Here is a 15,421-nt window from a genome sequence, read left to right on the forward strand (position 1 = left end):
AAGTGCAGGTGCTCCAGTTTTCATTTTAACATATTATTCAGTAAGTTGATACAGGATACTATTCATTTTATATAAAGTGACAGTGTTCTCAGTAAGACTTAAACATTCAGTTACATTATCTTGCAGATTTTTTTCATTACTGCTACTTTACACTGTTGTAAATGAAGACTTATGCAATACAGGTTTTTATTTTCTTAATCTAACAAGGATATAATAGGTTGGTGGTAAAGGTTAGTTTTAAGAGCTAAGCTATATATGCTGTAAATCCAGCCTTAGAAGTGTATATATATATATATTTTTTTTTTTTTTTTAACTTTTAAAAACAGCTTTCAATTTTTAAAAAGAGATTCTACCAATCTGCTCTGGGACCTGCATATGCTGTCTTTGGAGCAGACCAGCAAAGCTTCCAAGTCCACTGGTTGGGAACACAGCTCCAGGCAGGGTCATGCTGGAGACCTTTCCTTGGTGGCCACAGCTGGGAAAGGGCTTTTCTCTCTGCTGGGTTTGGCGCAGCCAGAGGAAAGGCAAAACCCAGGGAAAGGCAAATGGGCTCTGCCTTCTGTCGGAGCAGAAATCATCACGTCTAACTGCATACGCCTGATGTGCCAGCTCGGCTTGAGGTGGACTTCTCGCTTTTATCTGAGCATACCAGTCTCAGACAGAGGAAGTTAGGAGCCAGGCAGGTGTCACTGAATTGATCTTTTATAGATTCAGAAAAATAAAATTGAATCATATGTTAAAACACTTTATCCTCTTTGGGAAAAAAAAAAAGTTATATGAAATAAAATTATCCTTCAGGGATGTTGCCTGGAACTTAATTTCACCTGCAGTCCTATTCAGGTTGGGAGTGTCCCTTTAAATTTTACATACTTCTTGTTTTGTTCATTTTTCCCCCCAAGAATCAGATTTCTATATATGTCTATTTTAAAAATGCACATAAATATTGGCATTAAGTTTACATTTAGAAATTAAGAACTAATCTTTACCATTTTATATCGACAGCAAGGTTAATAATACACACACTTCACTGACAACTGGGTTTTTTTTTCAGTATTTTGAATAAAATTTGCATTTGTGTAACATTTCCCACAGAAAGAGTGATTATACTTCAAGATAGTTAAGTTTGCACCCCAACATTTTCACATTAGTGAAAACAATCATGTTTTGAAAATACCAGGGCCTGTGCCAGGTACTAATAAATACAGAATAAAAAAAATAAATAAAAAAACCCGACTGCCTTTTATCCCGACATAGTAGAGATTTCATAGTCACTGGCCGAGGTTATTGGTTTGCCCATCATCCTTACGTTTTTAGCATTAGTAATCCTGGCCATCATGGACACAGGCTTGTCGAAGTACCTAACCAGCGCTGGCTCAGTCAAGAGGGAGGCTAAAAATTGTTCAAAGGTAATGGCCCAGTCTCTGTCAATGCTCGTGCTTCTGCGAAGAGAAGTGGTGTGGTTGCTCCGTACCAAAACGGTGTCTTCACCGATGTCCTCGCAGTGCAGCTTCTCTTCTTCATGTGAACCTGCACTCAGTACTGAGTAGGAGGACATCGAACTGTCATCTTTTGTATCGTCATCGGAAATGAGCATGGAAGAACCGGCTCCGTTGTCTCTGGGAGAAGAGTCTTCGAGCTTAATGTCTTCCATCTGCATGCCCAGGGTGCTGTCACTGCAAACAGCCTCCTCATCGTTGGTGACGAGGCTGCTTTGGAACGGCTTGTGCTGCTCGAGGGGGTACTGCTGGTGCTCCTTCTTCTGAAACAGCTCGCTCTGAATAGTTTTGCTGCAATTGTTACTGCTGCTGTCTGTCTCTTTCGTGGGCTGCACACTGAAGAGCTTACCAACCTCACCTATCTCCAAAAGCAAGCTTGTCACAGCAGCGGTCGCGTGGTACAGATCTTGTTCATTGGGGTCTTCACTAAACATATTGTACATTGTCTTGCACAGTTCAATGAATTGCCCCTAAACACAGAGGGAGGAAACATGAATGAGAGTGAAAAACAAATCAGACTGAGATCTACCAAATCAGTTTAAAAAGTTTGGAATGGAGGTATGATGCAACAGTTTATGCAATTAAACTGAAACTGGATATAATCTAGGTGCAGTCCAGAAAGCATTTTCTGTGACTGGGCAGCCAGATGTGTTGCCTCTCTCAAAGCTATTTAGAACAAACTGCTGGATGTTTCCTCCAACATATGACAAATTTATTTCTCTGCAGCCACAGGAGGGCAACAGAGGGTGAGCAGTGAGACACTTGGCATTCATTTTGGTGGATTTTCTTGTAGGAGTGATACTCAGTGTAACTAGGGGTCCGATAAAACTGATGAGAAGTAATAAAAAATGAAATAAGAGACCTGCAGCACTCTTTTAATTGACAGTGGTAACTTAGTTGGATGCAATTAAAAACTCACAAATTAAATAGGAAGGATATTTACTTAGGGCTGCCTTAAGTAAGAAGCATTGTTCCCAGGGAATAAACCTTCCCTATATGCTCTGGAGGAAACAGCTGTCCCAATGGGTCTCCTCCTCAGCAGCTATGGCTCTAAGGGGAATGAGACCGACAGTATAAATCACAAAATATAAAATACTTCTTTCAGGTAATGTGTATCAGACGTTGTGAGCTAACTGGTGATATTCAGTGTCATATCACCCTTTGTCTAGAAATCAGAATAATATGTTGTCATTCCTAATGTGTGTGTCTTATTTTTAGTATGTTTTGGGAGCTAACGCCAGTTACAGTATGTTGAAAACAACTAACTTCTGTAGTCAGCTGACTAGTGCTCCAGTAAAAGTATCTGCCTCAAAATAAAACCTTTATTCAGTGTTGATGTATTGCATATTTATAGGTATGTGAAGAAAGTTTAAAGTTAATGAAAAATAAGTGTCAGCAGAAGTACCTGATTCAGTTTGGGCAAGTCCTTTGTGTTTTTTGCTTTGGACTTATTCTCTTGGTTCCACATTCTCAGATAATTTCGATTCTCTTGTGAGCTCTTCTTGCCTATTGCAAACAAATTACCCAGAGATGCAGGAAAAGTCCATGACGAAACCTTATGTTAATACTTTTTTTTTCCATTTTCAAAAGCAGCATCTTTACAAGAAATGAAAGATGTAATTCAAATGGAGACACCATGCATACCTTTGTCTGTTTTCAGACTCACTGTAACAAACCCATCATCTACTCCTTGTTTGTTCCTGCTGTCTAGGCCAACAACTAGGAAGTGGAGGGGCAGGGGGAGAGAGAGATCAGTGTGGTTTTAGATACATACATAGTTTTCATGTGTACAGTGCAAAATAAAGAAAATGTTGACACTGCAGAAAACGCTGAGTAAAAAGGGTAGGACTAAATGAGGACTTTTGCTTATTCTTAAATCTGCTGACAAATTCCATATGATTAGTAATATAAATACTAAGACAGGGACCATATTAGGGTTGGTTTGTGTAGTGCAATGATTAGCCTGTGTCACCACAACACAAACAGCTTCCAGCATGATATATGTTTGGTGATTATATTAGTGCATCTTCTTTTGTCTATCAGGACTCAAAATTGCCATCTCTGGTTTACAACCTTCCTTCCCCCTGTAATCTGAAGGATGGGTGATATTTTTCTTGAATCAGAGAGAAACGTAACATCAAATATCTCCAGAAAGAGAATGCCATTTAAGACAACAGCAATGAGACCCAGGTTCTCATTAGGGCACAAAAAGATTTCAAACTGCTGAACTACATTTTGATGTATCTTTTGGCTTCCATTTTTTAGAATATTTTAAGTTCTGATCCAAGTATATCTGGAAAGCAAATATATTTATTCTCATTCTCCATCAAGGCATATATGCTGCACTTATCACAAAATTACTTCTATTGCAACATGCTGATGACATTATTCTGAGGGTACTTGTGCAATGCACAATCCAGGGGAGTTCTTAGTCTACACACACCTGCACTGCTAAGGATATCAAGGTATCTACAGAGACTACGTTCTTCTTTTTACAGAGAATACTTCACTTACGAAGTTCAATCTAATAAAAAAGTAGCTTCCTAAAAAGACATGATGTTTGAAATGTATTACCTCATCTTTTCATGCCTGAGACAAAAGATGCCTACCGTGTGTACATTCTGGTGTGATGTCTTCAAAAAAGTACTGAGTAGCTTCAAAAGCAGAGTCTGGCTCTTCTTGCTCAGGGGATGGATCTAAGCAATATAATAAAATTCGTTCATTAACAATTCCACCCTTTAATTAAAAACTAGAACACCTTTCAATTGATTCACTTAGAACATCAGTTTCTAGCAATAAAAGTGTGAGATTGTGATGGGTTAGGGATCATCTCTTTTCAGCTCACAGGAGATGAACAACTGGACCTGTACTGCCTCCTCCCTGATAGCCAATATTGTCTAACAAACAAGTAGCTGTTTGCCTTCAGAGGCCAGCTTGCCCATCTTCTCACATCTGCTTCCATTACTTTCTTCCATGCAGCTCAGCGTGTCCTAAGCAAGGTATGAACCCTTTCCTAGCTGGAGACAGTCTGTCATGATTTGCTATGAGCTTACTAGTCCCTGAATACCAGAAGCTGCAATCTTAAAAATGGGTGTCTTCTGTTATAGTTCAATAAAATTGTATTTTTTTTCCAGTTAAATTAGTGAATCACTCAAGCCTATCTCCAGCAAAGCCAGCTGGGAGCAATCAGGGACACATGTTCAAAGCACGTGAAGGCGAATGTCCTCTCAAAGCTTTTAGAGATCTTTACCAGAGGATGTAAATGTGCACAAGAATTAAACTACCCAAATAGTTGCAACATCCTTAAATCGCAGATTCAGTGAGGACAGCAATAGGCTCTTTATGGCACACGTGTGACAAGCCAGAGAGGACATAATTCCCAGATATCATTTTCTTCAGAGGCAAAACTGTTTTGAGACGTTTCCATTCCCTCTCCACCCTAAACTGCCTTTCTCACTAAGCTGAGTCCAACAGTTTGTACAGCTCCCTGGAAAACACATCTATGACATGATCTGGAGCTTCCCTCTCCAAACAGGTGTAACTGCCCAGAGGGGAAACCGCGAAGAAAGCCTGGGGACAGAAACGAGTAGCCAGGGCACGCAGGAACATTTTAAGCTAGCTTCACTGTTAAATAACGTGTGTTACAGTAACAAATGCTGAAGAACCCTGTATTTGTAATGCATGGAGGAAGTCACCAACCCCAGCTAAACAGGCAAGAGACAAATATAAATGGCCTGTTAGTGGCTGGAGCAATAGAGGGCTGGATGGGTGCTTTCAGACTTTCCAAATCCATGTCTGGTTATGGTAGAAAGTCTCTTATTGATAAACAATAAGATAAACAGCTACAGTAATTCCCAGAAATTAATTCTTAATTGGGAAACCTAGTCATAAACAACTCTGCTCCAAATTTCTGTTCTCAATAAGATGACAGCTATTCTAACGTCATTTACTTACCAGGCAAAACATGCATTTTATACAGTAGCTTCAGCTTCTCTGTGAGATCTCCATGGCATGCTGCACCTAAACAGCATTATATACAGTGTGTTAATACTTAGCATTCAATGCCATTCTGTTTATTATTGCTACAACATTTTGTTTTAGAAGCGGCTACATTCACTCTGGGAAGCACTGTACTCCCTTTACAGCCTGAGATCATAAGGCAGTCACTTGACTTCTAAGATCATACGGTCTGCTGCAGAAATAGAAGAGAACACAGACCACCTTACCCTGAACTTTGTACTTCAACCTTCATTAAATGTCTATTTTATAATACTCAAAAATAATCTATGATCATCATGTTACCACTCAGAAAGGCCTCCAGCTGAAAGTTAAGACCCTTTTATGTCAACTTCAAACTTTCTGATCTGAGAATCCAATAATAGCATCACATGATTTAGAAGAATAAGATATTTACAAAAAAAAAAAAAAAGAAAAAAGAAAAAAGAAAAAAGAGAGAGAGAAATTCAAGTAAACAACACTTATCACAGCTTAGCCACACGCTAAGCTGATGTGCAGGCAATACTTTCTAGTGATTTATCCAACTCAACCCCTATTCCTTTCTGGTCTACACTACAATTAGCTATATGAAATCCAAGCAGTCTATTGTAGCCCCTCCTTCCAATTAATTAAATGGATATTAGCTAATTTTAAAGTACTGAAATAACTGATAATCAGACTTCATAAATTTGTTATAACAAATTCATAAATGAATTAACCTTCATTAATGAGGTCATGCAGAGATTTATTTTACCTTACAGACTACCTTATCAACTCTGCTATGCAAACTACAAAGTGTGGTTTGGCAAATACTAACAATCACAGTCTACTGTAAAGCTTAAGATTACAGTAAATACAGACATTGGGCCAAAGAATTGAGCACACTTACATTAGCCATTTTACTTTCAACTTAGTCCTTTTTAAACACAAAACCTCCTTATGTTCCTGTCTGGTGTACCAGACCGTGCAGATAACTCTTTCTCTTCTGGTGAAACTATGCCTTAGGTTATGCACCCAGGTACCACGTGAAGTGCCCCGCTGCTAAAGGTGACGTGAAATAACCAAAGCACAGGATGGGGTCCAGCAACGGCTACGGATACATTCACCAAAATAGGATCCAGGGCACAGGATATCTGGTGATACATGGAGGCTTCTCCTCTCCCTGACCCCAGATGTGAAGAGAACTGAAAAAGCTCAACCGTCTACTGCTTTTTGCCTGAGATGAATCTGTGTGTGCCTCCTAACGCCAGGCCCTTTTTCCCTCAAAACGTACGTGAATGAAGACAACACAATGCAGGACAAGTCTATCAAAGATGTTATTAGAGTCTCTCAGACACAACCCTCTGGGTCTCGCCCAGGAGAGGTCAGAAAGTTTTACCAAGGGAAGAACAGCCTACTGGCAAATGTGCAGGAGCTGCCTGACAGCTGCAGCGGGCTACCCAAGATCTGAGGATTGATAGAAAAAAACAATAAAAAAAAATTAGGCTACATTCATAAAGACAACAGAAGAAAGGAACTCTGGTAGATGTGCCCCTATTATGGAGAGTCAGGGAAGACCTTTGCGTGGGTGGATAGCTTAGCTCAGGCCACCATTTTGACCTGCATGCTGCAGTACAGGGATAATTTCACAAGAGAGCCCAGAGAATTCAGTGGCCTCCTGCATGGCCTCTGCACCTCTGAACAGCAAAGCAGATGACCCTGCTGAGGTCCTGCGAACAGCACTGGAGAGGTGGCATGACCATTCTTAGTCCCAACCAGAAATACTTCCTTCCTGGCATTCTGGAGTCACAGGGCCTAAAACCTTCAACAAATTTCAACAAGACTTAGACAATGCACTGCCAGTTTTTATCCAGAAGTTTTAAATGTACTTCATGGTGAGAGAAGAAACTGTGCTTGGAAGACAGTGTGACTACACCCTTGGAATCTTTCTACCTAAAACAGGAACAGTGAAAGCTGTCACCTTCACACTGCAACCAGTCCTCACACACACCTGCTCTGACTACCACACCTCTTTTCATGGAATTACAAGGAATAACCTTCCCTGAGCCCCTGCTCTGACTGTTTTTCTGTCAACGCTATGCAGGTGTCAAAGTCTTTCCTGGCCATAACATCATATGCGCACAGTTTTCCCCCGTCTTCTTTGAGGCCATTAACAAAGTAATTAAACAGGTTAGAACTTTATTCTGTCAAAATAAAACTTAATAGTGATATAAAAGCATTGGCTTCAGTTGGCGCTCCCTTGAACACAGGTGGGTGCAGAGGGTTTGTACAACATTTAGCTCCATGAAAGGATCGGAAAAGTGGTGAGGCTAACACTCTACTTTCTGAATATCCTCCGTTGCAGAGGGTTTGTACAACATTTAGCTCCATGAAAGGATCGGAAAAGTGGTGAGGCTAACACTCTACTTTCTGAATATCCTCCTGCAATCTGTGCTTGGAGAAAAGCTGTCCTCAGAAAAAAAAACAAAAAAAAACCAAAAAAACAAACCCAAACAAAAACCACTCAGGTACTCCTCGAGACAGAGTTTTCACAGTGCCAACTTTTACACGTGGCTGTGGCGAGTGCTGTAGTCAGCAGCAGTCACTGGAGATGTGGAAGAGCTGCATGCTCTGAGAAAGGGGCATTGCAAAAACATGATAGGAGGCGGGGGGCCACTGAGACTATGTGGAAATTTCTCTAGCTCACTGGGATCCTGAGTCAACAACTAACATGCTATAATCCAGTGTGGTATGAGGGAGCAGGTGGGCTGCTTCATGAATACCCCAAACACCTCATAAACCTTTTCTGAGCAGCACAACTCCTAGAGCAAGCTAAACAAGATCACTCCTTTATTTGAACTTACAGTAACACGACACAGAGTAAATGTACAGAAGAACATGCCAGGTTGTTCCATCTTTACTCAGCTGAGGCCCTAGAGGCACCTGAAGTAGGAGGTTCTTGAGCTATTTGCTGCAGGGGCTATGAAAGGAAATGGAGATTCCCAATTACGATTACAGCGCTCTCATATCCCAACAATTTAATGCTGACACAAAAAATGGGCCATGAGCCCACACAAGGGGACACAGCACACCTTTTTACCTCCTCTTCATGGAGCTCCTGGAAGGAGTCAGTAGCATCAAAGAGAGGCTTCGAGGGAACAAATCCTTATGGATACATGGAATAAGGCCATTGAAAGAGAGAGCTGTGAAATGGAGATGCTCCAGGTGCATTGGCCACTTGAGCCATCAACCACCACCCTCTGAGAACTACTTGAATAGGACGCTTCCTTTAGGAAAGCTAGACTTGAGTAACCAGGGCCAGAGTCCAATACTGCTGTTTGGACACAGTAAGGAGAGAGAGGTCACCTCCAGAATGCCCACCCTCTGACCACTCTTTCTGGATAGCCACAAGGAAAAGGTGACACAGGCCCCTGTTGAGCAAATGCGTCTTGCTCCAACAGAAGATATTCCTCATTTAGGAGATTTTCCTAGCCAAGGCATATTGGGTTGGTGAGGCAGACTGAAGCAGCTGATATTTATGGAATGTTTAAAAGTCCTGGGGCATGGTAAAATATCCTCAAAAAAATCCCATGTTGTTTTTGCTGTGTTGTCCTTGCCATCATTCATATGCTTAAACAAAAAAGGGCTTGGGAGGGTTTTCTTTTTTTTAAAAAAAAAAAAAAGTTTTCAAGCTATGCCACGTTTGGCTTAGTTTCTGAAAAAAAAAGTGTGGTTTTGCAGAATGGGTAATTTTGATTGTTTAGCCCATTGAAGATTTTACTTCAGTCATGTTGGCTTATAGCCACATTTGTGCATTTTACATTCATTTCTGTTCACAGTGCTCACTGTTCCTTGTTCTTATTACTCATTATTGGTTCTACAACATGCTGTCTCAAGCAATAACTGGTTGATTGTGATTAACAGCATCCTGTAAGCAGCAAGAGTAGTTTATCCATGGGTCATGTCTCAAAAGGCCATTAAGCGTTACCTGGTAAACAGTCCCTCAAATACAATTCAGAACTGCGTCATAGGAAGGACTGGTTTTTTGGGAGGTGCGAAGGGGAGATGTGCAATCAGTTTTACCGTCACATAGCTATTTTGCACTGTGAGAGAACAGGCGTTACCATTGCTGTACAGGGGGTTTAATGCAGGCTGCATTTGGAGCCCTAATGCTTAAAAATACGATTACAAAGAGCTGCTGAAAGCCAGATTGGGAAATCTTTTTCTCTCAAAAAGGATCAAAATGTAAAGCTGAAGGAAACATCAGGTTGCCATGAAATAACACATGCTAGATGGTGAGATGTTTGTCACTTACAGGGAATAATTCCTGCTATATTCAAAAAAGGAGGGGCTAGCTCCTGCCTCATCTTTGCTTCTCCATGTTAATCCTGGGGCTTGCACACTCCCTTTGTTGCAATATTGACTTTCATGTCTTGAAAGCTTGCCATTAACGACATTCAGCCTCCCTGTCTGACCTGCACCTCCACTTTCTCCTTTTCAGGTGACTTCCATCCTGCTCTCTCTCTCAGTCTGCCACCTTGGTTATTGATTTCAGAAGTAATATAGGTAGTACTTCTCACTGCATATATTCTGTGAGGTGAGATACCTTCCTCTCACACAGGGACACATATATGTGGGGTGCCAGCAGACTTCTATCAGTGGGAAGTGTAGTCCTGGCTTGTATCAGCAATAGTGTGGCCAGCAGGACCAGGGAAGTGATCGTCCCCCTGTACTCGGCACCGGTGAGGCTGCACCTCGAGTATTGGGTTCAGTTTTGGGCCCCTCACTACAAGAAAGACACTGAGGTGCTGGAGCATATCCAGAGAAGGGCAACACAGCTGGTGAAGGGTCTGGGGAACAGTTCTTACAAGGAGTGGCTGAGGGAACTGGGGTTGTTTAGCCTGGAGAAAAGGAGGCTGAGGGGAGACCTTATCGCTCTCTATAACTACCTGAACGCAGGTTGTAGTGAGGTGGGTGTTGGTCTCTTCTCCCAAGTAACAAGTGATAGGACAAGAGAAAATGGCCTCAAGTTGTGCCAGGGGAGGTTTAGATTGGATGTTAGGAAAAATTTCCTCACCGAAGCACTGGAACAGGCTGCCCAGGGAAGTGGTTGAGTTGCCATCCCTGGAGGTTTTTAAAGAGACGCGTAGATGTGGTGCTTAGGGACATGGTTTAGTGGTGGACTTGGCAGTGCTATGTTAACAGTTGTACTCAATGATCTTAAAGGTCTTTTCCAATCCAAACTATTCTATGACTCTAATTTTCAGGGAAAATTTAAGGAGTAGATAACAAAATGCAGTGTCACTGAGAGAGGAACACTACAGAACATACAGAAGACTTTCCCAAAGGAAATACTTAAATTAGAAGTAATCACACCATTAAGCACACAAGTTGCAGGTAATTTTTCACATTGAGAGTTAGCGGTTAGAGAAATCCTCAGATGCCAATGGATGTGTAGTTCATGTGTGGTCCTTCTCCCAGTGCGATACACCACTGGTTAATGTGGATGCTCCTACTGAGACCAGCATGAACCCCAGTGGGAACCAATGTGACAAGCATGATAAAATGAACAGTAGCATGAACAGCTCTTAAAACAAAGGTGACTTATGCAAATTGGTATATATCAAACTCATTATATCTGATAGCTAATATAACATCTGTGTTTCTGAAGGACTTGGGTCTCCTTTAGAAACAAACTGTTTTGGTCAGATTATTTTAAGCGTACTGTGAATTCTCCTTACTTAGCCCAGACACGAATTCACGGAAGTTGATGAGCAAGTCTCCATTTTCATCAAGAAGCCTGAATAAGCGCGCAGCTAATACATCTGAATGAGTTCCACACGCCCAAGGGAAGAGGAGAGCGAACATCCCTTTGAACTGCTCAAAGTCAATACGGTACTGCTCCAGATAAGGCAGGCTGGGATCATGCCGGTCAATAGCATTGCTGTTTCCTCCCCAGTAGCAGCTAGTCAGATGTTCTGCCTGAACAGAAGGCAAATGCTGTGAGATTGTCATCACCTCTGTAAACAATTTGTTGCTATCAATGATAAAAAAAAAAATCCAAACAACTCATACACATACATTATTAAAACAACACAAGACTAACAGATGTATTTCCATCTACCTAGCCCTTGCAATGCTGAAAGATATTTCTCCTGTACCCACCATGGAAAGACATCCCTCTACAAAAGAAGATGAAGCAAAACTTTTTCTGGCAGATGAAACATGAAATACCTGTTTTGAACAGAGCAGTGAGCAGCTATGACTTGCATATATACACTGGCTTGTTGTGCTTAGTCACCCCCTTCAACCTCATCACAGAGTCAAGTCAGAAAGGGGATGGACTCTTATGAAATCTTTAACTTCAGAGCATATGAAAATAGCTATTTATTTGAAATATTTTTTGTTGAACTGTATAGTCTCAAAAATAACATACAAAATCCTACTCTTTTTGTCTAAGTCAGTGAAAGTTCTGGAGCTAATTTTGGTGGAATCTAATTCAAAACGATTCAGAAGCTTAGAGAAAGAGATCCCAGCACTGCACAGTGATCCACTGGGGTGGATGTCTGACTCTGTCTCAATGATTCCATAGAAGACTGAAAAGAAGGCACTGCAGGATTTGGACAATTGTAAGACCTGACATTACAGATGGGAAATTGAGAGGAAAGAAATTCTTCATGGTATATCAAAAAAATCTCTGTTATAACAAAACAGAGGAATAAAATACCTTGTTTTAAGGCACTGTGCATGAAGGTGAAGCTAAAGCATTTTAACTGCTCACCTTTAAATTTGTGGATCTAATGGTATTGCTCTATAATCAACTTAGAAAGACACATCACTTTGTGACACTAAGTTTCCATGTAATACATTAAATCCTTAACAATGGCAAAAATCAGCTGTTACAATATGGAAGTATTAACTGTCTGAGATAATAGAATAAAGGTCTTTCTGTGCTAAATTCCAAAACTTGGGTCAGGTAGAGACATGTATATGTAAGTTTCTAAAGACTGATCAAAAGCCTCTATCTATTCGCTTTCTCATGATAATAGTTTTCATCCGTATATTCATTTTTTACCATGGACAAATAATTTAGTGAATTACTTATTTCCTGAGCTTTTAAAAACTGTTTGAGGTTTGGGTTTGGGGTTTTTTGTGTGTGTATTTCATAGCACAGCAGCTAATTCAATTTTGTATTAAGATACCTGACAGTAAGTAACTCACAGACTCAACCTTGGTCGTTAGACACAGTCCCATATCAAAAATAAACATTTGCATTTCCTGCAGGCACATGATCTTATCTTCACTTGGCTTTACCTTGAAAAGAGCGTACAGTTCCTCCAGTTCATCGATAGTAAAAGAAGTCTCTGTCACAATAGTTCGTACCTTTTGAAACATAATATTAAGAGTTTACGGATTTGAAATCCATGTCTAATTGAAAAGCTAACTTAAATTTCAGAAACTGACTGACCTTAATCTTTGCAAAGAACATTATTTCAAGTACTTACCACATTGCGTTTTGTAGTATCTTCAAGGGTTTGGATAACTTTCAGCCTTTGTTTGAATCTCATTTGTTCAATTAAATCTGCTCGGATACTTCCAAATTTCTTAAAAGAGAAGAGAAGTGCAGGATAGTCTGTGTATTAATATTTGGAATACTTAGCTTGCCTTTAATGTATTTGAGAAATTAATTTAATTATGTGACATACCATAAATGGTTTATTTAAAAAACTGCTGTTAAGGTATTTTTCTAACGCATGACAAAGTTATGAAGACTTCAGTAATATATAACTAGATTTTATTTTTCCCAATAACTTATTTTCATCTGATTCAGAAGATCTTTATTAAGTTACAAATCCTGACATTTCAAACCATAATCTCAGCAGTTAGAAATTTCTTGCTTGGCAAATCTCTATGAATAGATTGTTTCATAATTCCTTATGCAGGGTTTAATTTGAGCTTGTCCTGGAATATCTGTTAATTGCTACAAAGAGAGAAGATATTTAGACTAACTGGATCTCCAACAGCTGAGACAGTATAGCAGTCCTTATGTTCATGAAGATCTGATACCAAGCATCAAGAATGCAACTCCATTAGGAAGCAGATTCTCTAAAGTGCCCAAGTCTTATTTTCAGAAGGGTTTTTTGTTTGTTTGGTTGGTTTTTTTTACAATGCACATAACAGTCTCAGGGAGCTCCTGCATATACTACAGAAGCATCCTAGGGGAAAACCTCTTCGGAATAACAACACACAACTAATGGAGGAACGTAACAGTCATTGAGTAACAGAAGCCATGAAGTCTTATCTAGATATTTTACTATTGAATTGTTAAGGGTTTTTTTTGATAATCAAATCAACCAACAATGACGACTCTCCTGAAACTAATTCTCTCTTTGCAACCAACTCCTGCTTTCCTCACAGTTCTGCACTCCCCATCCCATTTGCTTTGCCTAATTATACTGGAGTACAGCTGACTATTTATCTAGAAGGAGCTACAAGGTTCTGTGCTGCATAAGCCCCAAAATGACAGACTGTCTCTGCATGGAGTCAGGTTATTCATCTAAAAGCAGTTAAGCCACTGCAAGCTGTCTTCATGATGAGGAAATCAGAAAAATACAAGGGAAATAGAATTTCACAGAACCATCCTTCTCACCATTCTAACATTGTGTGAAGGAGAAGAACAATACATCTAACTTGAGTCAGTTTGCCCTTCAGCATGGAACACACTAAGGACTACCTACTTCCTTGTTAAATACATATCATGTTACTAAAGCAAGGAGGTTTTAGGGACATAGGAAGTACCTCTGAAACAGCTGTCATATTGCCAAGTATGAACCTACATCTTGAACTAAAAATACTACTTTACCCTGTATGTCAACAGAAGGAAAAAAGGAAATTAAGACGAACAAGTATTGAAAGTTTTTCTTTATTTTTTATTAAAAAAAAATAATGTCAGTGTAATCATTAGGGGTATTTTAACTGATGGATTATTTTTAAAATTTAAGGGCAATGAAATTGGTTTGCAAATCTCAGGCTTCTTGTAGGCTTTGTACTGTGCTTTACAGATATTAGTTATTACCAGCTCCTTTCACCTGAAATATTGAAATTTTTTTTAGCGTTGGTGATAATACAGAAGCCAGTGGTCCATGGCCATAATCAGCACTTGCTAAAAAAAAAAAAAACCAAACAAACCAAAACAAAAACCAACCAACCAAAAAAACCAAACAAACAAAAAAACCCCCCGAAACCACCAAACCACAAAGGTAAAAAAACCAAAGTTCCACTGATAATAGAAAGGTCTTCTGAAATCATGTAGATTTCACTAATATTTCAGTTTGGAAAAGCATGAAAAAGCTTAGATAAGAATTAACCTTTTTTGAATTACAAGTTCAGCCTTTTGTTTGTAAATGACTTTTTGGTTGCGGGCTGCTCACCTTTGATGCTGCAGGCTTCTATACAAACAGCTCCAATTAAAAGCTTTGGTTAAAAGAAAAAGAAACACTAACGCTTCTCCCCTGACCCATATCAGACTTCTGAGATGAGTCTGTAATTTCTTTTATGTTCTTTCAGTTCCAAGCAAAGCCAGACTATAGAGTATCAAATTCGTCTGTAAAGCAGAACTAGTGTGGGTTGGCAAGTTCCTTTTAAGAAGTCCCATCCTACCTCATAGGAAGACTTGATCAGTCTGAAGATATCCACCTCAGGATAAGGCTCTACATCATCACTGAGCAGTGAGTGAAGATGAGGAATGGGTGGAAGAGTGCTGTCCTTATTAGTTACGCTGTCCAAATATCTGGTGAAAAAAAAAAAAAAAGCCCAAGATTCATTTGTACACCCTCCCTTCTGAGGGTTAACAGAATAAGGATTACATATTTACTATTAAATGTAAAAATGATCAAGCCACTCTCTACTAATGCAATAAATAATTTTTGACATCAGTCATTTGACAAATC

At 39.8% G+C, this 15,421-nt stretch overlaps 1 protein-coding gene across 2 annotated transcripts in view; it reads right to left on the bottom strand.

The window, feature by feature from the left end:
- Window positions 1–885: 885 nt before the first annotated feature.
- The window catches only part of TBC1D9 (TBC1 domain family member 9), a 48,153-nt gene continuing 33,617 nt past the window's right edge, over window positions 886–15,421 (bottom strand). Inside the window, exons 13-21 of one of the 2 annotated variants that reach the window (XM_075751203.1) lie at window positions 15,132–15,261; window positions 12,977–13,075; window positions 12,786–12,854; window positions 11,213–11,453; window positions 5,451–5,516; window positions 4,106–4,192; window positions 3,141–3,215; window positions 2,902–3,002; window positions 886–1,966 (exon numbers count right to left, since the gene is read on the bottom strand). In XM_075751203.1, the coding sequence (XP_075607318.1) occupies window positions 1,241–1,966; window positions 2,902–3,002; window positions 3,141–3,215; window positions 4,106–4,192; window positions 5,451–5,516; window positions 11,213–11,453; window positions 12,786–12,854; window positions 12,977–13,075; window positions 15,132–15,261 (1,594 nt within the window). In that variant the 3' untranslated portion in view covers window positions 886–1,240. The remainder of the gene's footprint in view (window positions 1,967–2,901; window positions 3,003–3,140; window positions 3,216–4,105; window positions 4,193–5,450; window positions 5,517–11,212; window positions 11,454–12,785; window positions 12,855–12,976; window positions 13,076–15,131; window positions 15,262–15,421) is intronic. The other variant, XM_075751204.1, reaches the window with a different exon arrangement.

This window comes from Balearica regulorum, chromosome 4, assembly GCF_011004875.1.
Source record: "Balearica regulorum gibbericeps isolate bBalReg1 chromosome 4, bBalReg1.pri, whole genome shotgun sequence".
NCBI lineage: Eukaryota > Metazoa > Chordata > Aves > Gruiformes > Gruidae > Balearica > Balearica regulorum.